General features: G+C 47.3%; 1 protein-coding gene across 1 annotated transcript; it reads right to left on the bottom strand.

Annotated features, from left to right (window-relative positions):
- Nucleotides 1-261: 261 nt before the first annotated feature.
- LOC114867781 (rho guanine nucleotide exchange factor 26-like) lies at nt 262-22,539 on the bottom strand. The gene is made up of 15 exons (XM_029170778.3): nt 19,300-22,539; nt 17,332-18,804; nt 16,942-16,993; nt 16,706-16,848; nt 14,468-14,524; nt 14,008-14,168; nt 12,174-12,326; nt 11,869-11,998; nt 11,303-11,377; nt 10,810-10,899; nt 10,461-10,615; nt 7,050-7,259; nt 2,787-2,857; nt 2,531-2,632; nt 262-2,244 (listed from the first exon to the last, which is right to left on the bottom strand). Exons 2-15 carry the CDS (start codon nt 18,700-18,702, stop codon nt 2,102-2,104), a joined length of 2,913 nt encoding a protein of 970 aa, XP_029026611.1. The 5' UTR covers nt 18,703-18,804; nt 19,300-22,539; the 3' UTR covers nt 262-2,101.
- Nucleotides 22,540-23,730: the final 1,191 nt, after the last annotated feature.

The following is a 23,730-nucleotide window of genomic DNA, read 5'->3' on the forward strand; positions in this document are numbered from 1 at the left end:
CTTTGGATCATCTTCCTTCCCAGGATAAAGTGTGCTCTGATATATTGCTGCATGGGGAAGTATTATGTGTTCTGTTCTGAGTAGTTTGCAACCTTCAGCAACACACAGCTGCCAGGAGTTCATAAATATCTTAAGAAGCTTTGCTTCTCTGAGGATTTTGCACATTTCTGATTAATCTGTGATTCAGAAGGTCCAGAGCACGTGTCGCTGGAGTAACTGTTTTCTAGCAGTGGTCCAACAGATGTCGTATTTAATAACAAGTCAAGCAATTAAGCTTTATTAACAGTGAAAATATATGTGTGCATATATGTATGCTGAGCTATGCAGAGTTTTGCAATAAAATTCTGTATTTTGGAAAACAAATATTTCAGACAGATTTACATATGTACATGTATACAGATGATTTACAATAGCAAATATTTATAGAAGCGATTTAAAATAATGATCACTTTTTCTGCTTTCAATGCACATTGGCAAACACTCCTAGGTCCAAAATCCCTTCACATCCCATAAAATAATCCCAAGTTGTTTGCAACTACTTGCAATGTCAGTAAAATACCACATGACAGATTAAAATAATGTGACATCAGCGGGACAATAAGCTTACATGTAAATGCATGTGTTTGGGCTGTGGGAGGAGTCCAGAGCGCCCAGCATTAAGCTATGCCAACTACCCACATGCACACAGTGATGCTGGCGTTCAGGTCAGTGAAGTAAGATTTACACTATATTTACTAATTATTAGTTCTTATTGCAGGACATTTTTAATATATAAACTGGCATATTGACTCATGTTGTATTTATTATGACTTTCTCATTTTTTTCCAAGCATGAAGTTGGAAATATCCACTGTCACATTGAAGGTGGCAATTAGTGTCATCTGACTCATTTTCCCTGAGTTACGATTGCAAAAATCTGGATCCTCGCATCCTTATGAGGACGCTTCACTTATTGCCGTCCTTCGTTACGTAGCAGTTTTGGTGGCTAGGTGCCCTCCAGGGCAATGGGCTTGATGGATAGAACTCTGACTAAGCCATTCATTTATTTACCTGGGTACAGTGACACCATAAAGATGACTCACGCTGGACAATCGCATTCAAATTCGTGACGGGCAAAATGGCTTGTTTCTTCCTGTCTCTTCCATCTTCCTCGCCCCTTAAACATCACCGATGCAAATCTTAAGGGGGGTATTTATACACACAGCACACAGCTGTGCCGCTGGAGTGCCATACCTCTGGCTGTGCGATATTTCAGGCTGTCTAAATCACTGAGTGGATGAAGGCAACAACGGCATTCGTGACACAAATGTAGAGTCTGATTCATGACGGTGACATTAACTGGTGACAGACGCCAGGGTCGAAAACACACACTTGGCCCTTGTCCTTAACCCATTCATGTCACGTGTCAGTAAACCTCCCAGGTGACTGTCGTGTATTATTAAACAATAAATCAAGCTTATTCTCTTCACACAGTGGCTCAGGCGTTTAAAATGCTGGGCATATGTTTCGCTTTTCTTTCACATCCACCATATTGGTTTTGTTATGCTGTTATGTATATTGTGTATTAGTTTAACTTGTGCCTCGTTGTCACTTATCACAATTAGCGAGGTAACATCATACACTGATGACTTAAAAAAAATAAAATTTAAAAAAGGCACATTTTTACACATTTTACACCAGGACTCATTATGTAGCAAGGTGTTAAAAGCAGTCACTTTGGCTGTTGCTGTGAAGTTTTCTAACCAACTGGGCAATTAATGAATGTGACAGATCTCACTGTCAAACCCACCCACCCACACAGGAACCAGTCGGTAATTGAGGAAATCTGTGCCTCCGGTGTGTTTGTTCTGGGTTAAGTCTTTGCTTTGAAAAAACATGGACAGCACATCTGAGACTTAGTGGACGCTGAGCACGAGTCTGAGCTGCGGTTGAAGGTTGAGCGGCCGTGCAGCTCGAATCCTCAACTACTTGTTCCCTGAAGGCAGGTCACCAAGGCCGTTACTCAACTCATTTGTTTTGGTCGGATTTAAAAAAAAGAAAAGGCATGTCACCGGTCTGTCAACGGGTCAGCGACAGCCGAGAGCAGCCCTCTGTGGTTCTCCTTACACATTAGTCTCCAACCCCTGCAGGCGGTTCATCCTCTGCATGTTGCGTTCGATGGTGGCCTCGCACGTGATTGGTTCAGCACAGGAAGCAACGAACCACCCTCTTTCTCCATCGCGCAGTCGCTCTCCTTCGTACCAGCCTGAGAGGAGAGATGGTGTTGATACATAAAAAAAACTTAAGAATGGGATTCTTTTAATATAAAAGCAGGTTGCTATGGTCACCAAATGGGACATAACCACTGGGCTCAATGTGCTTGTGTAGATTGATCATCATCATCATAGGAAGAAAAGCCAAAAGGCAGTGAAAAGGAAGCACAGAAGCATGAGGAAAGGAGGGGTGTGAACAGGAAGGTGTAGAATGGGAGGAATACCGAGGCTGAGTGGAGCCAGACAGAGAGTAGGACTGAGCAATAACAGCCAACGCACCTTCCACAGTCTGCGAGACCAGCACCACATCAGCCACCTGCAGGGACAACTCATCTGGCTGCTTGGCTGTGTACGTCCTGATCACTTCCACCTGCGTCACATCTTTAAGCACATGCGTACAAGTTCAGGTGAGTGCCACCGCTCATGAAAAAACATGTAACGTTCAATGAATCCAAGATAGGAGAAAATAAAAACGACCACAAGGTGGTGCAATAGGCTAAAAGAAGCTGCTTCAATGTGTTTACTGGTAACTTACTGGTTCTGTCCTGACTCCTGTTGTTGTTGCCATTCTGGCCCAGGGCACTGATCCATCGAGCACGTTCATTCCTAACACAAGTAACACATGAATGATTTATTAAACCTGCACTAAAAGAACATATTAACTTAAGTAACAGCCAGCTCCTGCGATTGTGCTGTACACATGGCAAATTCTGTCACACGCCTACAAAACAGTAACAACTTTAACCAAGGAACATCAAAGAGTAGCAGGTTGTGCACAGGCCGACATGCTAGCGATGCAAATAATAGCTGACCGGCAACTGAAGCACTGCCTCCCTCCCCCGAGAGAACAGAGGTGTGTTTTCACACTGAAATGAGGAGAACAAGTACAAAGGCTGATTCTTGGAATAGGAAAGACCTGCTTTTGCTTTCTCTCTCGCTCCCTCTCTCTCTCCCTTTTGTGCACGTTTCAGGAAAATAAAAGTGGGTGGAGTCGCGCAGGTCAGATTCCACGAAACTCCATCTCTGCTTTCACCTGTTCTCAGCTACGACTTATGGTCGAAGACAGAGGGGGATTCAGAAGAGCGGGAGAGGGGGCAACAAAAGGAGGTTTGACTGAGGGCCAGGGTGATTCAGTGGCATCGGCCTGCATTGTGCAACATGCAGAGACAATCATAGACTAGATGGCATTTGTGTGGGACCTCTTCAACGGGGCCCCAGATGGGCTTAAAGTCCCATGAGTCAGACCTCATTATTGCAGCCTATTGTTCTGATCTTTGTCCAGCAACATAAGCTGTAAAATATTGTGTCACTTCCATTAACTGGATGACATGAAATCCCTATAAAAAAGGTCCACAGGACCACACATAAGGACAGGCATGTATTTATAGCAATTTTACCCATATTTAGCACCATAGAAAAAGCAACAAAGGCCTGTTTCCAACGTATCTGTGCTCACTTGACTGGACACCTAATGACACAGCAACACGCTTCCTTAAAGGCCCGGACTTCTGTTGCATGTGGTGGGAATGGCATGTGTTCAACATCGCCACGGACAGCTGGATGCATATGGCGAAGGCCACATACGCGCAGTTCACCTTCTCACGCCCAAACAGCTGAAATACCTCCCTGAACCTATCAGTGTGCATGCGAGGCATGCGAGCACAAGCAAAAAAAAAAAAAAGAAAAAAAGAAAAGCTGCCTTTCATTCACATGGCGTGTTTACAGACAGCAGGTGCTCACGATCGTCCCCCTCTAGACGCCTACAGGCCTCTGCAGGGCCGCTCTGCAGGTGACAGCAAACCCGTCCCTGCCTCCACCCATTCAGCCCAGAGAGCAGGAGAACAACAGGGATTACGCACTGAGTTTATCGGAGCTTCTGGTTACAGCTGTGGGAAGCGAAGAGGCCTCGCCCCTGTTCTGCATAACCTCTCACACAAGCAGATAAAGGGCGATGACAGCCTCTTCTTCCACCCGTCCCGTCTCTGCCAGCTCTGAAGTTACCGCCACCAAGACTGTCTCCCATCTCATTTCAGGTTCGCCTCCACTTCTCCTCCCAAGCTTTTTTCCCCCACTCACAAATTCCCACCGCGCTCCCCCAAGCTTCAAAATGATTTAATGCTAAATTCTAAAGGTCCAGGTCATCAAATGGCTTTGATGCGACTCTAAACCTCCACTCATTCAAGCAAATGTAAAAGCTACTTCCAAGGACAAAATGTGGAAAAGCTATTTTTAATGGTCAGAGATGTGTTTGGGTACGATTCTTACTTCCTCGACACAAACAGGACATCTGTCTGCATGGACCGGTCCAGCCTGGGAAACTCCCAAGGGAAGGGAACAACTCCCATCAGCAAGTTATCATATAAACCAAAGCAGACCTATTGTATTAACAGAACCAAAACCAATCCCATGAACGAAAGCAGACAGAGCGAAAAAAGAAAAAAAGCAATGCGGAGACAGACTTACATAACCGGTGCTGCTTTGTGTTACAGCTGCATATCTGACTAACAGAACTGTTTTGCTGCAGACTTCTGTGGCTGCTCTGTTCCACTAATAGAGAAACACTATTCATAGACTCTGTAGAGGACGCGACATCGGGGTCACGGGGAAGGCGCTCGGACATGTGCGCTCCAATCAAAAGAATAACGGAGGAGAGGAAGAGGAGCCAGACAGAAGCGACGGGGAGAGACTGTCCAGAGACACACAGGCCTCCTTGTGCCAGCTCCAGTCCAGCTGTCTGATTGTAGTATATGCCACCGCTGGGGTCAAAGGTCAGTCTGCTGCATGGGCGTTTCAATCACAGACACGGGTGGAGCAGCCTAGACAGGTGGACAGCAAATGGCAGGGAAAACAATCCATTTTCTGCACAACAACGACAACGGTGGCCCGCCTTGGGTCAGAATGTGAGGAATGCTGCATTGGAAACCGCCTTGAGATGCTTAAATACAGCGGTTTTATGCAGAACAGCCACAAGCGTCTCAGTGCAGAGACATAGGTACATGCCTGCTTCACAGAAGTCACATCCACGGAAGCGGAGCGTGACCGTCCGACTCACAACACCCTCCTCTGTAATACACACGTCTGCAAATTCACTGATGTTTAGTAGTAACCAACAAGTACATAATATCACCAAACAAAGACTATTAATGGAGGGCATTCAAAGCATAGCTACCAAACCACTACTTAAGCGCCACTCGCTGATGAAATGAACAGAAAAACTCCTCAAACATTAAGATTCATTAATCAATTCCCACAAGACGAGCACTTGTTCCAGCTTTTTCAAAGTATCTCTGCTAACACTATTTATTGATTCATAATTAATGATTTGAAAATTTATCACCGACAATTCTGACGGCTAATTAATCTCTTCAGTCAAATGACATCTCAATAAATACAAACCTTTCCACTTTTCTTATAATATAAATAGAATCCTTTCCCCTTCAACACGTATGGTCTATGTTCACAGTAACTTTCAGCCTCACTGCTCCTCGTGTGTCTGCTTTGTTTCATTCAGCTCTCGTACAAGACCGAAATAGACTAATGGCTAATGTAGCACCACTTCCAAGTGTCATGTCGGGTTACATCACTAAACTGGTGATGAATCGCTGCAGGAAGTTCGCCCTTAGTCATCAACAACAGAGCGCAGACAGTGGCTGCTGTCTAAAAGATCAGACACGGGACAGTGAGGAAGGGTCGTGAAACCGACGCACCGAGGCGGGTGGAGGGATAGTCGTGGGAAACGGCCCGCTTAACAATGGGCCGTCGCTAGGCAACAGCTTAAACTGTGCCTAGCAACCACTGTAACAATGGACAGTTCCCATGGATCCATCCCTGCAGCTCATTCACTACTACAGTGAGCCGAGCGCGGCACATCCAAGGGCCCCAAACCCACACTATCCACAGAGGGAGTTTAGGGGCTTTCCAGTTGCCCCCTCCCTTTCACAGTTACATGCATGGCTACATGCGTGGACGTCCTTTAGAGTCACACTTAACTCTATTACTGCCATTTGATAAGGTGAAACCAGGAAATAGCTCCTCAAGAATTGAGAAAAACATTTATTCATTAATTCAGCCACCTGCATGGCTTGTACAGTGGAGCTTCTGTAATGAGAATACTGAGAAAGGCTCTGAAGCTGCACAGGAATGAGGAGGAACCGGTCCTCTTCTGAAAAAAATAAAAATAAACTACATCACGAAGCAGATACTCGCAGGGAACAGCGAGTGCGTGCGCGGCCGGCGACTCCTAATTCGAACAAACAAACCCTGTTTAAAGCCTTTTGCTTGTGCACGTTACATGTATAGTAAGCGATCCGGTGCAGTGTCACCCACACTGCTGCAAACATGAACTTCAGAGCAGTTTCTATTTGTAGGTCCGATGTGTGAGTAATCAGCCGAGCTGCAACGCCTTTCAGCTGGAACCAGCAGGCTGGAAACAAAGGAAGCTGCTTTCTTAGAATAGAGGCTTGTGTTAGAAGCTGCTCCGTCAACAAAACCATTATCTGCCAAGACCCGGTCTGCGTTACAGCACGGCTGCACAATGTGTGACTCTACACAATGACAAACATCAGTTCCTAGAAGATGAACAGTGTGGATGAGGCCTGATGCAACCGAACATTCATGTGACACGACTGGCAAACGGGAACTAAGGGGACGAAGCCACATGCGTTTTCTTAAGTCATGTTCAAGGAAAAAGTGCTTCATGAGTTGCTTAACATCAGTTACAGTTAATCAGCAACTGGACACAAGTGAAACAGAAACAGACACGTTAAGAAGGACAAAGGTCACAGAATAAAGCACTCACAGCAGCTCCGTCCCCAGGATCATCTGCACCTTGTCACCGGAGTGGTTGCTACGGAAACTAAGTCGGAAAACGTGGTTGGCGCCGCTTTGCCGGGAGCTCAGCATGCTGGCGGTGCTTCTGACCGGCGACAGGTGGAGGTCCTCCGGCTGGCAGCAGCTCACCCTGATCTGGTCCCTCAGAGCGTAGTCTATCACCGTGTAGCTCTCCTCACTGTCAGAGACACAACAAACGTTATTAATGCGTCCGACATCAACGTATCGCAACGGCTCGTAAATCACATCATTTACTCATTGGCAGATTTCACAGCAGATTTAGACACACGAGTGAGATGGACAGAACAGAAGGGCCTGTTGGAACTTTACTGTGGTTCCAGTGGGGACAATAAAAATCATCATCATGAACTGACCCACAAACTCAATTTACATAAAGATGGAGACAGACGATCATACCTGCAATACAAATATAAACATTATATACGTGCTTTATATAATCTATCTATCTATGTATCGATCTAGATAGATACAATGGATATATATATAAATGATTATAAACAAATCATTTAGGACCTTTCACGGACACACCCATCAAATAGACACAGTAATGGTTGAATGAGTAATTGTGTTGGAGCTGGTTGAGCCACATTCACCTCTTAGTAGTTGTGGAGTTATTTGTTATGACACAGCTCAGGAGGAACTTTGGACCTTCCTTCCGTCACCCGAGGTCAAACCACAGCCTTTTTACTGGACTCAGGTCTGGGCCTCAGTCACTATGTATGTTTATAGGTGCGTTCAATAAAAACTTGAAAACTTGAAAAAATCCTAATTGCTTATATTTGTGATTTTTGCTAATCTCTTTATTTCATGACTAATTTATGCAAACTAATGCAAAAACTAATGGAAATATGCACAGTGTTTGAATACTGATAGTGATTCCATTTTGCATGTGGTTGTAAAAGCAAGGTCCTGTCCCAGACGGTGCAGAAAGACAGGTTCAGAGTAATCGTTACAAATAAAATAAACACATCAAACATCCAGGTTAAATAAATGTGTCCATGTGTTTCACTTCACACGTCAAGCTTCAACTCATTCTTTCCGTGCAGATTTCTTCCCATTACTTCAGTCATTCAACCCCGAGAGCCGGTTAATTGAATTCACCTGGATTAATAAATCAACTGCGCCTGAACTGAACATGGGTCCACTCATACATGCCTGCATTTCCCATGACTACCTTTATCTGAGCATGACCCTGTATTCAGCAGATGCACAGGAACATCTGGAGCTGACTGTGAAACTGAATGTGCAGAAGAAATACACATTTTGTATTTCTGTAAAGTTCAATTTGACACCATAATTGTGAGAAGATTGGGTTCCACAGAGCTCTTAGAGTGTTTTGTATGTTTTGGGGTTAAGGCTAGAATAATGTTCTGGTTAGTTTAAGGGACCAGTATTTGTGCCTTTTTGTCTCATAGTGCTTTGAAGAACAGGAGCTTGAATCCAACCCACATGTGTTTCATCAACCTGAAACTCGAACAGGAGCCAATATGAGGAGCTACTGGATCACAGATGTGAGCCAGCAAATCCATTAGTGCTGCACACACACACACACACACACACACACACACACACACACACACACACACACACACACACACACACACACACACACACACACACACACACACACACACACACACACACACACACACACACGGAGACAAAGGTAGCCATTAAACAAACATTAGTGAGCAGTGTCCCTGTCCAAATCACTTTTCAGGTCTTCGGGGCCGTGACTCGTAGGAGAATCCAGTCGCGGTTGGAAGGATGTCAACAAGGTTCAACTGTTACCCTCAGACCTCTTTGTGCACCGGTCACTCATGTTCCAGTCCGTTTACCACAGCGTATTAGATTTCTCACAAAAAGGACGAAAGTGGAGACAATCAGATAACACATGAGAGGAGGACGGGGGGTTAGAAGAGAGAGGAAATGTCTTATTTGTGCCAAACCAACATCATCTGCATGAAGCAAACCGACCTGACCTCAAGCTTAAAGGACGTCTCATCAATATACTAATGGCATTTCCTTCAGCATCAGTATTTTATCTCAAAGGTAAAATGTTTGGAATGCCATTCAGATGACCCTGGGGAATGGGATGGGTGGGGAATCCGCATGCTTGTGTGGCGCGCCTTCTCACTCGGGTATGCGGTGTCAGATTATTGCCAAATGCGGGACTGAAGGTGGGAAATGCTACGCTGACATGTGGAGGAGGCGCTAAAACAGGAAGACGCAGGTCAGAATTACCAGTGGATAACACAAATCCAAACAATACGATGCACAGGAGGAGGAGGAGACTGTGGCAGAGATAAACAGGAGGATGGACGAGTTACTACACAGGCATGTTGGTTCGTAGAGTGGGACTATTGTGCCCAACGACGGCCAAGAAAGGCACAAGGTGGAGACAGGAGAGACCGAAGGGGAGGAAAAAGAGGTGGAAAAGGTACACATGTTCACATGACGTCCAGCATCACAGAGGGAAGAAGAGGAAGTGAAGATGAGAGAGGAGGCAGCTGGTGCGGACCCTGTTATGTAAGTGTTCCCATGAGCCACAGTGCAGAACATCAACAGAAGCCCCCCCCCCCCCTCAGACACAAAGGCTGGTTCCACCACAAAGTCAAGTATTTTTCCCACTTGCGTCCATTGGTTCTGCTTTTTTTTCGACCGTGTACCTTCTGTGACCGCTTCGCTCCGCCTCCGCCTGGTTTTCATGCCGTTCCTCAGATTACACGCTCTTTTTACGCCGCCGCGTGCAGGCGGGTCGGCGACCCGGCGCCGTGAGCAAACGAGGCGGCGCCGGGTCGCCGACCCGTTTGGCTCGCGGCGCACGCAGTTCAGCCGTAGCAGCGCCTCCACGCTCCCCGCAGCACAAACCAATATTATAACAGCTTCTTTCACTCAGTCGCACACACGCACCCGTGATTCCTGAACGCTCCCTTTTCCTAAATCCTTTTTCCAAACAGGCCCGACTCCGCGCACTGCTGGAGTCTGCCGTGCTGGATCGGATTCCCAGAAAAATATCATATGGAATGTTCCTTTTTTTTAAAAAAAGGAGTTTAAGGAGCTCTGACTTTGCTGGTGTCTGGACAGTCAGTTCCAGGCAGCGCAAGATTGACGGGAAGGAATTTTCTCTTTCCTTCTGGCAAAAACAGACACTAGTTCATGTGCACACGTCGTTCCAGGGAAGTCCTTTTTACGACTGGAGCAAAGCAGCGGGAGGGAGGGAGACCGACGCCCCCACACGGCTGACAGTGATTCACGGCAGCGGGAGATAATAAAACTGATACAGTGCAGGAAAACAAGTCCGGATTCAGAAGGCGAAGCGGCCAGTGGACGCACAACACACACGCCGCCCACTCACTTCTTCTTCCGGGTGACGATGAGGACGTCGTTGAAGAGGAAGAAGTAGACATGCTGCCGCGTCGTTCGCTTGAGGAAGATGCCGTTCTCCTCCACGAAGGCCGTCAGCTCCCCTCTCTTCACCATCCACCTGGAGGACGAGACCAGCGGGAAAGGCTGGTGGATGGAGAGGAGACAGGGATGCAGTGAGAGAAGCAGAAGAAGAAGAAGAAGAAGAAGAAGAAGAAGAAGAAATCCCAGCTGGTGTGTTCAGGGACATCTGTGCATCCCAAATGTTCCCACAGGCCGAAGCCTCATGCATCACTCGTATGGACGCTCACTGAATGTCTGCATGTGTCTCATGACCTAACCTTGATCTTGAACTCCAGCTGAGAGTTGATGGTGTACATCATTTCTGTCCTCTCCATCGTACGGGCGCCTTCGTTACACTTTCGCACCACCTGCTCACACAAACACAGTCTCTGATCATCACTATCACAGGAACTCCTATGTATTAGATCTCTGAACACAAGGATGTGAGGCTTCATTATGGTCTGTGTCAAAAAGCAAGCTCAGATCTTGAATGAAGTCCAAACTGGGACCTCATTCAGCTAAATGATAATAAAGTAAATAATTCATGTGCTGAAACGTAAAAATGCAAAGGAGGGTGGAGACATGATGTTTTACTGCACAAAGACCCAAATTAAAGTGACCTCCAAACCAAAAGCCAAGTGTCCTAAGGGATGACAGCAGCAGAACCACATAAGAAGCTCTGGAGAAATGTTATGCAATGAGAAGTAATCGAACTAATTCAGGAATGTGGCATACGACTAAGGTTTCACACGGACTGTTGAGCCCACTGACCTTGCTCACTGCCTGTAGAGCCTTGGTACATTCTTCATACTGTGGCGAGTCTTTAGGCATCTTCTGACATATTGTCTGCAACACATAGTGACAATATTGTATATCACCAGAACACACACAAAATACAATCGTTCGCCTAAAACTATGCAACAACTCAATGCAGCGCGGCAGAAGTGCACTCCAGAGCCGAAGCTTGATGAAATATGGATGCGTAAAAGAAACTGTGGGAAGAAAAGAACGGAAACCAAACTTTCTCAGGATCCAGAAAACCTCTGTGTGTACGAGCACAAACCCCCAGAGTCCCTTGAGGCACGCTGTCGGAAGGATTGGAGAGAGGAGAGGGGGATGAAAGCAGAGGAAGGAAAGGAGGAGTGTGGCAGCAAAAGGAGTTAGAGGAGCAAACATCACAAAGGTAGGAAGAGAAATTGAATCAGCCAAGGCTGCGACAGAAAAGGTCACGCTCACTTGCTTGAGGTTAGAACACACCCTGTGTCACGCTTTGCGTAAGAGTCGAAGTCTTGGAATTCCAGAGCGCTTTCTACTGTACGGTACGTCAACACACTCACATCCATGAGCAGCGGCAGGCGGGTTACTCTCTGCATGGGCAGGATGAGGAAGGAGATCATGGAGAGGTTCCTGCAGTCCGGGTGGGCCTCAATCCTGGTCAGCACTTCCTTAAATGCTGGATTCGTGGACCTGAAAGGGAGGTGAACAGAAGCGTTGGCGCGAATCCACAGGAGATTTGATAAGAATGTGAGTGTGTGTGTGTGTGTGTGTGTGTGTGTGTGTGTGTGTGTGTGTGTGTGTGTGTGTGTGTGTGTGTGTGTGTGTGTGTGTGTGTGCGTGTGTGTGTGTTCGCTCGGTCACTCACACCAGCCTCTGCAGGGTCCTCTGCTGGTAGACCTCATTGGAGCAGTACGTGACGTACGGGTCAAAGTTAGCGCGAGCGTGTTTGCACACGATGTCGCTGATGTCATCGATCACAATGTTCTGCTGGTGTCTCTCTTCCAGCTCCTTAAAGAACCTGAGGGCGTGGTCGAGCGAGGGTTAGTGTGTCACGGATTCATACCGCACGCATGCGTCACGACAACCGGGAGAACAGGGGGATGCGATGACGCGGCAGGAAGCGCCGCCATCACCTTTCTTCTAAGCCTGCTGTGATGTCAACAATAAGGAACTCCCTGCCTATTAAAAGTACACAACAGACGCTCTTCCCCTTCCTGCGCCACGCCAGATGGCCGCCTCAACCGCCTGCCACATGTGTAAGAGAAGAGGTGACAAACAGGAAGCCAACACAGACGCAGGACGCTGACCTTGACTGACTGGGATCATCTGCCACAGCCCCTGTAGGGCCCCCTGCTGTGACCACCTGGAAAACAGCCTCGCGTCCATGGCTCTCCAACCCATTAGAACACACACACACACACACACACACACACACACACACACACACACACACTATCCCGGCTCGTCACCGTGTGTTGCTTTACTTATCGAGTGTAACGCGCCCTCATGTTGAAACACTTGACCCTCCTCCGTAACAAATCAAGCATCCACAGCAAGTGCGAGCGAAGCTAGACGATAGGGCCTATGAGCTATTAAGTGTGCCAGTGGGGAGGGCAAAGCATCACATCCATGTGTGGTCTGCGAACGGGAGCGAGACGGGGGAGTGAGACGGGAGGCAGCGCATCCGACACCAGCAATGGGAGGAATCCACAGCGTCACTCACAGAAGGAAAAGCGAGGCACAAACAAATGCAAAAACGATGTCTGTCACACAATCAGCGCGTGCGTGATGAGCCGCGCGCAGCGGGGAGAAGACGTTCAGGCAACGCGCACGTGAATGATGAACTGCATGCGAGGGGGTTGGAGTTCGCCTTCTGAGGAGGGGCCGCATTCCTGACGAGGAACCGCTCAGCAAGTGGCACGAACAGTTGCACAGGGGAGGCAGTGAACGCCACACAGCTACAGCTTCACTCAGACCGCTCTGATGAATGGAAAAACTCAGTAAATGGTTTAATAAAGGTTTAACTTGAAGAATTGGGCTTTGCTGCGCTGTGTAAAACGGAGCCCGAGGCAGAAGAAGAATGAGCCATCCTAAGCTGGTTTCACACTGTGGAGTCAGAGCCTGAGGTTAACGTGTTCAGAAGAGGCATTGCATTTGCTGCGGCAGGTCACACTGAGACGTCACGCTGCCTCCAGTGACTCTCTATTACACTCCACACTATATCTACTGAGGCATCTCTCAAGTCTCAACTTTTATGCTCTCACCTCCAAAACCAACACTAAGAAATCCAGCGTGAGTGAAGAACAAACAACCACGGTGACGGTGAAACCTTAATTAAGATCAACTGGTTCCTCGTTTGGTTTCTTTCCCCTTTGCTTCTTCCCAGGCTCAGTTTTTTGTCTGTCACCACACAACTTCACATACACTGCAGCACCGCCCTCGACTAATCCATCCCACGATGAAACAATGAGTGGCTGAAGGAACGGTATCAGCAGTAAACAGTGTCTACAGACAGAGCTCAGTGGAATAAGTGCAGCCTAGTTAAAAAGGTGCATTACTCAGCTCATTAAACCAAAAGCCTCAAACACACCATTACGTAAAGCCTAAAAGTAGAGCAGACACATGTAGGTCCTTGAATGGTTATGTCTATAAACTGGGAGCCTAATAGACAGATAGGCCACAAAACACAGCGCACTTACTTCTGACTTGCCTCACACACGTCCGTGATGTTGGAGAACAGATGGTGATGCTCCGTCTTGGTCATGGCGTCGCTGAGCTCCGCGGAGTTCTTAAACATGCGAATCAAGATCTCCAGGCTGCGCAGGTACGAGTGCTCCGACGAGATCACCTCAAAAATGGCCTGGGAGAGACGTCAGAGGAAGCAACGTGAGCGTTCATTCACAACATACACAGTGTTTGCGTGGCGACGGTCCCATTCGCCCGCCTCAGCACCAGCATCGATCCGTCAGACAGTTGGAACTTCCCGCTACAGCCCATCTGCTTTAAAGACGTGACAAAGCGCTGCCTGCTGCTCTCTAATGGCTGCGTTTTACTGGTCTGGTGGAGTTTACACGCACCAAATGGACGGCTCGAGCCGCTGCGAGCTTTATTCTCCAGCCTGTTCAAATCTTGACTCGATCGACCAAATGTGATTCCTACCTCCTGTCTCTTGCGCTCCTCTTGACTCATACGTTCAGACAGACCGTTTTTCTTCACCTAAAAATTTAAAACACAGATGGAAGATTGTAAATGTCTGACTGCTGCTCAGGGGCTTTTTGCATTTATAGCGTCACCCCTGCAGACAAAGAAAGGAGCAAGTTGCAAACCACCATGAACAGGGAGTCAGTAAAGCTGTTGTAGCAGTAGGCACTTGTCCAGTAGACAATTAGGAAATTGTGCATGAAACGTCTCCAACGCTGAAGCTCTTGTGTTCACGGTGTAACTTGGCCAAGTGTGTGTGTGTGTGTGTGTGTGTGTGTGTGTGTGTGTGTGTGTGTGTGTGTGTGTGTGTGTGTGTGTGTGTGTGTGTGTGTGTGCGCACGTTGGTATGTGGCTGGTGAGATTGAGTCCAGGGATATTTGAATAAGATCGAAAGAAAGCAATCTCTTGGAGCGAAGTGCGTGGGTCATGGTGAATTAATCAGCCTGTGGCTTTGTTAGACTTAATAAGAAAAATCATCCTTCTGACTTATGTTTCACCAAATAAAACCAATATGACCCGGGCACACGTATGGACAACTCCTGAGAGCCCGTCTCTCCTTTCGCCCGCTAGCCTTTCATCCTGTTTATCCTGTTGATACGGCTCCTGGAGAGCTTTCCTTGTCTCTGGTATCGGCTCCGCAGCCTTCGGCAAACACTCAGAGCAAACAAACCTGCGACAGACCAAACATCTATTGTGGTCCGTTCTTCCCGTGGCATTCACACGTACTTCCAGTTTATTATTTACTGTATCTCTCCTAGTTTCTAATCAATCAGTTATGGCAACCGTTCTGTAACAAAAACATTGATTTTAGCTTAACGATTAGTCAGCTGCTTTTTCCCCAAGAGAACTTACAAAACATGACATGCAGAGAAATTAACTCTTTATATCTTTAAATTTGCTAGTTTGAGTGGACAGGAAGCTGCAGGAGTCCAGTCTTAAACTGACTCTTCTAATCTGAATATTCTTTCTAAAATCCTCAATATGTTCTAAGCCATTCATAGAATGTGTCTATGAAACATTCATAGAATAATTTAAACCATCCACCTTTTGATCTCAGCTAGACGAGCACGGAAAGAATTCACCATGTCATAGTCTGAGACTCTGATGGGCAGGTACAGCTGCGTGTCATCAGTAAAACAGTGGGAAAGAAACAGCACGTTCACGGATAATACGTCCAAGCGCATGTATGAGGAGAATAGCAGGAGCCCCAAGACTGAGCCCTGTGCGACGCCGTACTCGGCTGCATCAAGTGATCAGGTAATTACTTGGGGAAACAGAGAAACCTGAAATGTTTTGTCTCGTCAGGGACCGCCCAACATGAATCTGGACGGTTTCCTTTCACCTTGTGCCAACTGAACTTTGGAGTTCCACTGGGTGCAGCTACAGTACAATTATTTGGGCCTCAGGCAATTTCAAAGTTTCATATCTGAAGTTCAAATCCATATTCCATTCTATAAGTTGTGTTCAGTCATTTACAAAGTGGAAAATACCAACTGTCGTGTCCACTCTATTATCACAGTTGACATCATCCAGGTTCTGATTGAATGAAAACAGACTTGGTCAAACACATGGTTTCACGGCTGTAGTGCAGCTGTGATGACAAAAAGAGAGGAATTCATGAGAATTGTGTTGCGTCCTTGCACAAGAGCAAAAGCGCCTGGAGATCCTTTCTGAATGTTAGATTAAAGTGAGCGTGTGCAAACTCACTAATAATCCTAGTTATCTCTATCTCTGATTCTCTCCCACAGAGTACACAAACAAGATGGGAACATCCAAGTTGAAAACTTAATTATCCACGTATCCTCACCCGCCCTCCTCTATATTACACCTATCCGTTCCCTCTATTTCGATCCCTAACTATAACGCAGAGCCACTGCATGTCCAGAGCCTTCACACTCCGGGCCTGGTGCGTGTGAAGACGTTTGCCAACTCAATGGAACCAGGCCCAGCATGTATTTGAAGACTTCCTGTGGGTAGTGCCGACTCTCAGTCTCCCTGCCCACCCAAGAGGTAGTAGGAGGACAACAGCCGTGGGAGGATGGCTATGGGCTGTGGCCCAACTGGATATGACAGCATTCTTCAGAGCACGAGCATTCCAAGATGCCAGAGGACTGAGTGTACTGGTTAGTGACAAAGCTAAACAGAGGAAAATGGCAGCTACCAGCAGTGTTTCTGTGTGTGTGTGTGATGTCTGACCACACTGAGCTGGCTCCACGACGTGCGTATGGGTCTGAACTGCACCACGATGCCGTTATCAGGTTTGGGCTGCCTGGAATCTGCATCCTCGTCGGAGTCATTGTGCAAGGCCTTCTCCTGGTAGTTCTGGTACAGCTCCTCCTCTGAAACGCCAAAGAAAATCAGCTAAATCAGCGTTTTGTTTTTTTTAAAAGAGAAAATATTATTGGTGTGTACTGCACATGTGTATTTCTCACCCTCGCTGTCAAATGTCCGCTGAATAGTTAAAACTCTCTTCTTATCTAGAGTCTGAAAGGCAAACATGACGTAAACATCAGGGTGCACGACTGTTTAACCTGACCATGACCTCATCCACTAACCCCCTTCTAAATCCAGAGCCACTGTGTATGAAAGCGTGGATGTGTGGGCACGCTGTCGCATTACGTCACGTCTGCTGGTGACTGTGTCCTTCTAAGGCCTCGCCAGCTTCTACTGCTGCTGCTCAGCTTGTGCTGTAATGTTACAGTGTGGACTTTACCTCCCGATAGACAAAGTCCATGTCAGAGCGACCTTTATACGCCGTTAAATTGAGCTATAAATGTGTTCTGTGAATGGCTTTATTCAGGTTTGTGACTGTGTTTACCTACCTTGTTTTTTCCATTGCTGCTACTTTTTTCTGTCCGAAGGTTGGCGAGTTTTGAAACCCTGGGGCTGGATGGTTTCGTGCTCCCTGGGCTCACGGGCTTGGATGCTCCAGGGCTAGTGGGACTTCCAGTGCCAGGACTAACTGGGCCGACTGGTGAATCTGGAATATCCCCCAGTGGGCCTCTGACGGCTGACTGCGACGGCCGATGGGCCCTGGGATCCAACATTGGCACTTGTGTGTCCACTCCACTCACAACGGCCCTCCTGTAGGACGTGCTCCTCAAGCCTCTCCTCAGCGCCCCCGGGCTCTCACTTTCCCCATTCCTCCCCTCGCTGTGGCCTCCTGTGGAAAAGTAGGCTCCCGTCTCCACCATACTGAGGGCTTTCAGGGCTCGCTTGTTCTGATCCCCTAATCCCAGCAGCCCGGAGGAAGGAGCCTTGCTCTGCCGGATATCAGAGGCTAAGCCCTTAGGAATGATTTGGTGGGTGCCCATCTTCAGGGCCGCAGGGCTGTGGGTGCTGAGGACGACGGTGGGGGAGGGGGACGGAGAAAGAGAGGGGGAGGGGGAGTACAGGGAAGAGGAGGCTGGTGACGACGGGGAGTGCCTGAAGGGCGCCGGGCACCGCTCCGCTGGCGACGGCGAGCGTGGGGTCGGGGGGTCGGAGGAGGTGAGGGACGAGAGGGACAGGATGCTGGAGGTTGAGCTGTGAGAGGGGGTCGGCGTGCGGCGGCCCAGAGGTGAGGGACTGGTGGTGGGCGAGAGGGAGGAGAGGTCGTTGTGGTCAAAGTTGTTGTTGGGCGGCGAGCATGGGGACAAGACTGGGGAAGAGCGGTCGGGAAGAACGGAGTCCGAGGGCGCAACCGTCCCACGCGTCACTGTGTCTTTGTCAGAGCCTAGGATGAGCGGACTGGAAATGCGTTTCTGAGGGTCCTGGAGACACCGCGTCTCTCCGCTAGTCTTTCTATCGCCACAGCCTCGGTTATAAGCCCTATTGTCCAGCGAAGCAGATTTGTTGTCCTCCGATCTAAATTTAGGCAGGGAGAAGCGTGCGCTGGAGAGGGGCCCGATGCTGATGCTTCGGACAACGCGGGATTTCCTGGCCGGTTTGTGCAGGACGTGCTTTAGCACCGCAGCGTTCCTGTCCGGACGCTGGGGCGCGGGCGCCACTCTCTCGGGAGGCTGGCTCAGGGTGAATGAACACTGGTTGTCGTCCAAAGGGAAGTCCGTCGTCATGACCCCGTTCATGTGATAACTGACGGGCCGGCCTTTGGATTTCCGCGACTCCTGGGCGCTTTTGCAGTTGTCCGTGCGCCGTTTCCACAAAGGAGTGATGTTATTGTTGGACAAATCCACATCATTGCCGATATCCATGATCCCAACGCTCCTGCTGCCCTTCCTATGTGGCTTATCTGTGCCCAAGACCCTCAGGTCACAGTTCAAACGCAACAGGCCCAGAGAGAACCGATCTCAGCCCTGAAGACAAACAAGAGACGAATACCAGTGAATAACTGAGAGGTCAGTGCAGTGTCCAACTTTGCCAAGGTTTACTCATTAACAGGGAGTCAGTGTAAATATAAGCTGCTATGCTGCACTTAAGAAGCTTGAGTGAATAAAGTTGTGCAGCGACGCCAGAGAAAACAGCTGACAGTCCTATTGTGTGTGTTCACTCTGGTGAAATGCCCTAATTACACGTACAGGGCTCAGAAGATATTGTTAGCTGTGAGCAACCACTGTAATATTCCCAAAAGGAAAACAATGGTGCGCGTCACTGAGTTCATACACTAAGTGTTGTTTTCACCTCGCGTTTCACTACAAATCCTGGTTTAAACGCGCTCCTGTTTGTTTCTCCGATTGCTACACAACAGGTAGGTGACGTCTACGCGCTGTGAGACAGAACTACCGCTTCTGCTAATAAATAATATTTCTCAATAAACATTAACGGTGTTGAAGGTTTGGGGTCCAACTTACCCCTAAACAGCCGATCCGGTGCAGAACGCGCCCATCTGCGCCGTCAGAAAAACAAACTTCAGCCGCAGAAGCGAAAGGCGATGCGTTTATTCCAGCGAGGCATCGAAACCCAATGAGGCGCGTGAGACCAGAATCAGAGGTGCGGAGTGAACCGGAGTTTGCCGCGCGCGGCTCTGAGCGCGTCTGACGCGCCGCCGGCGGAGCCCCGGACTTTCTACGAAGAGGAGGAGAAGCAAGAGGAGGAGGAGGCGACCAGAAGCGGGAAACAGGAGCGGCGCAGCACGCATGTTCACAGGAAGTCACCTGCAGCTCGGAGGGACGGGTGATGCGCACGGTCGGGAAACACGCGACACACTCCTTGACAGGAATTCACAGGAAAAAAGCTGCACAAATAGTTCACTCACAACAAACATTTGGCTGATTACCGTTGACTACATATGAGAAGCTCTTAAAACGATTCACTCCTTAGTTGTGTCTTTTTTATTATTGGTTTAAAATAATAATAATAAAAGATTTTAAAAATATATATATTTAAGTTTTGTTTATGGAAAATACTTTAAACCTTGCCAGCAAACTTTGGACGCTCGTCCGTTTGTCCACACTTGAAACTCAAAAGTTTGTAAAATTGTGTGTTGAGCGCCATCGTGTGGTTTCTAAAGGGACTAACCATAACCTCCACAGAACTGAATCTAAATTGTCTAATTACTGGCTACACACAAATGTCCCCAAAGTGACCGCTGTTTGATTGTACTCAATATAAAGCTGTCACTAGTTCAGAACTGTGTGCTTTATATAGTACAGAACATATTGATCCATAAGGTGTTTTTATGGAGTAAATTATTTGGAGGATCTAACAAACTATTTTGATTCCCTGTGGAAATAGCATGTTAAAAAAAGCCCTATGGATGAAGAGAGTTGCTGATTTACAGCTTTTCATCCCTGCTATTATAAAATGTGTTGTGCAACGTGTGGCCTTTTTTAATTTACGCACCACGGGAAACTCGAGCTTGCGAAATGTGCGACAAACATGTTGTTCTGAAACCCCACGCAAATATGCTGTAATGATATTCTTCCAATTCCTGAAGCGTTGTTCATTTGACAACACTGTGCGGGCCAAATCCTCCAACAACTGATCGGACTGGAACAAGTAACGACTGTGCGTCAGTGCGGAAACCTACTTTACTTCACTCGTATTTCACTTGTTTTACCGCTAGGAGGCGCCATTGCCTTGTTTCTAATCTCATGGAGCCAATTAGACAGAGGAAACTGTTTTACACCCTTGTTTCTTGTTGTCTCTTCTCGTGTGTTTGCGTAGTCCAGAGAGACAAGGTTGCCACCGTGTTCACGTTGTCATTGTATGTAGTAATATAAATGGCCACTAGAAACCCGAATCAAATCCCACCTTGTATCATCCATAAACCTCCAGCCACCATCATGGTCTGTCCTCCCTACGTGCTTAATGTGCTCCATAGCGTATGATGATGTTTAATTTAATGTGATTGAGTATAAATGACTTAATAAAAGGCAAAAACTCTGAGACGAAGCAAAGATGGTTGTGGCTCCAGAATTCGTGTCAAATGTCATAAGATAGTATTTCATCAGTACATAAAACTTTTTTTCCAACACAAGGCAACAAAAATCTGGGTTTCCCAACATCTACAATTCATATTACAGTACTGGTTCAGGGATTTCAGGACACAATCCTTGTGTAAAGGCCAGAAGCAGACAGTGTGTGTGTGACCAGAGTACTATTGAAAATGTTCATGTATTTACTAAAGTTCTATATGACAAGAATAATTACATAATGAGAGATTTAAGGTTCATTGACAACCTTAAGAAAATTAGAGGCAACCTATGGTTGTGGTTGTAAGACGTCTGGAGGTGGACGTCTGGATTGTGAAGGTGCCACCGTATGTTTGCTTGTTCACCTCTAAACGCCATGGGAATGTAAAGGCGTCACTCTCAGTTTAACGCAGTAGAGTAGTGCATGCAAGTCTCCAGCAGAGGGCAGCATTTACAACCACAGCATGGTTTCTGCCGTTTACTGTGCATCATGTTGTCAACTTTAACCTCTCAGCAGGAGCAGCAACCTTATTGGTTCTGATCTTTCACCCTTGTTTGTGAATAGTTATCATAGTTATCAGTTCATAGTTATCATTGTGAGTATGGTTACAGTACCACGGAAGCTCCAAGACCAGCCTTGAAACAGCTTTTGTGTTGCTCATGTGTGATTTGATGACATAAATATATATTATCCACATTCATGTTAGTATAAAGACTTAATGGCAGCAACAGGTGATGCTCCGTGAGAGAGAAAGGCAAAGTACAGTAAGTGTGTGGAGGGGAAAGGAGCGTTGAGCCCAGGGAATGATGGGAGCAGTAGTTCTATCAGAGGGTGGAGAAGTGAAGACTGTAGAAACGCTGCTGTGAGGTCTGGAAGGGGGCGCGAGTGTCTGAACGTCCGTGCTGTGTATTTTACTTCTCGGTGTGCAGAGATTCACAGACAATGGCTGTGGACGTCAGGAATGCAGGGGTCAGATGATTCCTCGCCGTGATGATGGGGAGGCAAAGAAGGAAAACACGCAGGAGGAACGAGGAGCTAAAATATTTCTGAAGCAGGAAACACTTTCCGTAAGTTCTTCCTCTGCTCTCTGAGTCACCTTCAAAAGAAAAAGACCACTCTGAGGAACTGCTCTTTGGTTTCTCCTGTTAGACCTGTTATGACACTGTGACAGGTGTTTGATCAATTATTCATCTCTGTAAAATGTAGCTCCTGAGACATAAAGTCTCGTCTCCTTGTCTGACTTTGATCAGATTCTAGGATGCCACAGTTCCTTCTTCATTCTCTTTGAGTGAAGGATGCTACAACAACTGTCTGCTTCCTTATACTGTGGATCCTTTTCCCCTTCATTCGCACATGAAGACGCCTGCCGTTGTCTTAACTAGAGCTTAACAACATTTCCCATTAATGCGCCATTACAGCGACAGTCATGGCCATTCCTCCAGGTGGGTTTAATGCTCAGCACATTCGCAGTAACAATGTGATTTACCTCTCAGGAGACCTTGAAGAGACAAGTGTGTGTCTTCCTCTCATTCTGCTCCACATGAAAATTAAAATCACAACACGGAGCGTGAGCACGAGCACAACATTCCTGAGCGTCCCCTGGCCGAGTGAGACGAGCCCAGCCTTCCACTGGCTGACCTTTTTCTCAGCATACCCCTCTCTCTCTCTCTCTCTCTCTCTCTCTCTCTCTCTCTCGCTCGCTCTCTCTTTCTCTCTCTCTCTCGGACTCACCGCCCATTGTACTTCTTCTACTCAGCGGCGCTGCTCGCTGTCCTTTGCCTCCCCCCCACCTCACCCGTCACCGCCACCCACACGTCTCCTCATCCATCCTCTCGGAGAACAATACCGGGCGCTAACGACTGTAATTAGCATAGCTATAAGTTACAAAAGCTGGAGGAAGAAGCGCGTATGCATGTGTATAAATACATTCAGGAGCTGGATGAAAGGGGCCCCACGGAGAACTCTATGAATGCATATTAAATCATGTACAGTGGTGTGACTGAGTCCATCTCAAGCACATACCTCACACAGTTTACCCTTAATGCAGTCAGCCTGTTTATGTACACAAGTACATATGGAAACACCACAGGGCGGGGAAGGGGGGGGGGCATCTGTCACACATATTTGAACCCAGGCTATTCACCATGGTTACGGGGCTTTTGCTCACTCTGATTGGCTGGAATTATTGCGATGACCCGTAATTGACTCCCCCTGTAGGTGTTCATTGGCCGTTTGCTCCGGGTGGATGATGTCATCACGCGTGGTTCGTCGGAGCACATTGAGACAATGCTTGAATGGGGAGAGCAGAACTAGACTGAAGGTGGAGGTCACGGCTGTGATCGTATTATTTATTTTTGACAGCTTGGTATTATATTAATGTGTCCTACTTATCACTCCGCCATGAAGTAAAGCTGAAACATGTTTATATAAAATGCATATACAAAATCTATATCAACATTTATGCTGCAACTAATAAATAGAATAAACTGGACTTCACCTCCTGTTTCTGCTCCTGTCAGCCATCTTGTCTGGGCTTTTTCATCGTGGGGCCTTCTGTTTGTACCATGTGACCATTCTGCCCCCTCACCCCCTGCTGCTGCTGCTGCTGCTGACTCATCCTGAACCCCTAATTCCAGTTCACTTCTCACGCCCACCCCACCCAACCACACCGCTCCACTGAGTCCATCTAATTACTCTTCTCACAGCTGCCTAACGAACCTGTTAATTAAATAAACTTGCCTAGTGACCCAAACCTTCTTCCGACCTGCAGCAGACAGAGGACCGTTGCCTCTGAACAGCCTGGAATAAGCAGTATGATTCTGATTATGATTAAGTTACCGTCACTAAATTCCCACCCCAAGTTATTT

The sequence above is a fragment of the Betta splendens genome, chromosome 13 (genome assembly GCF_900634795.4).
Source record: "Betta splendens chromosome 13, fBetSpl5.4, whole genome shotgun sequence".
Lineage (NCBI taxonomy): Eukaryota > Metazoa > Chordata > Actinopteri > Anabantiformes > Osphronemidae > Betta > Betta splendens.

Coding starts and splice junctions, on each gene's coding strand:
- LOC114867781 (XM_029170778.3), bottom strand. CDS start 18,702: ATGGATATCGGCAATGATGTGGATTTGTCCAACAATAACATCACTCCT. Junction 14,525..16,705: donor CGTGGAGCCAGCTCAGTGTG/GTCAGACATCAC, acceptor TTAAATTTTTAG/GTGAAGAAAAACGGTCTGTC. Junction 11,378..11,868: donor GCCTGCCGCTGCTCATGGAT/GTGAGTGTGTTG, acceptor TATGTGTTGCAG/ACAATATGTCAGAAGATGCC.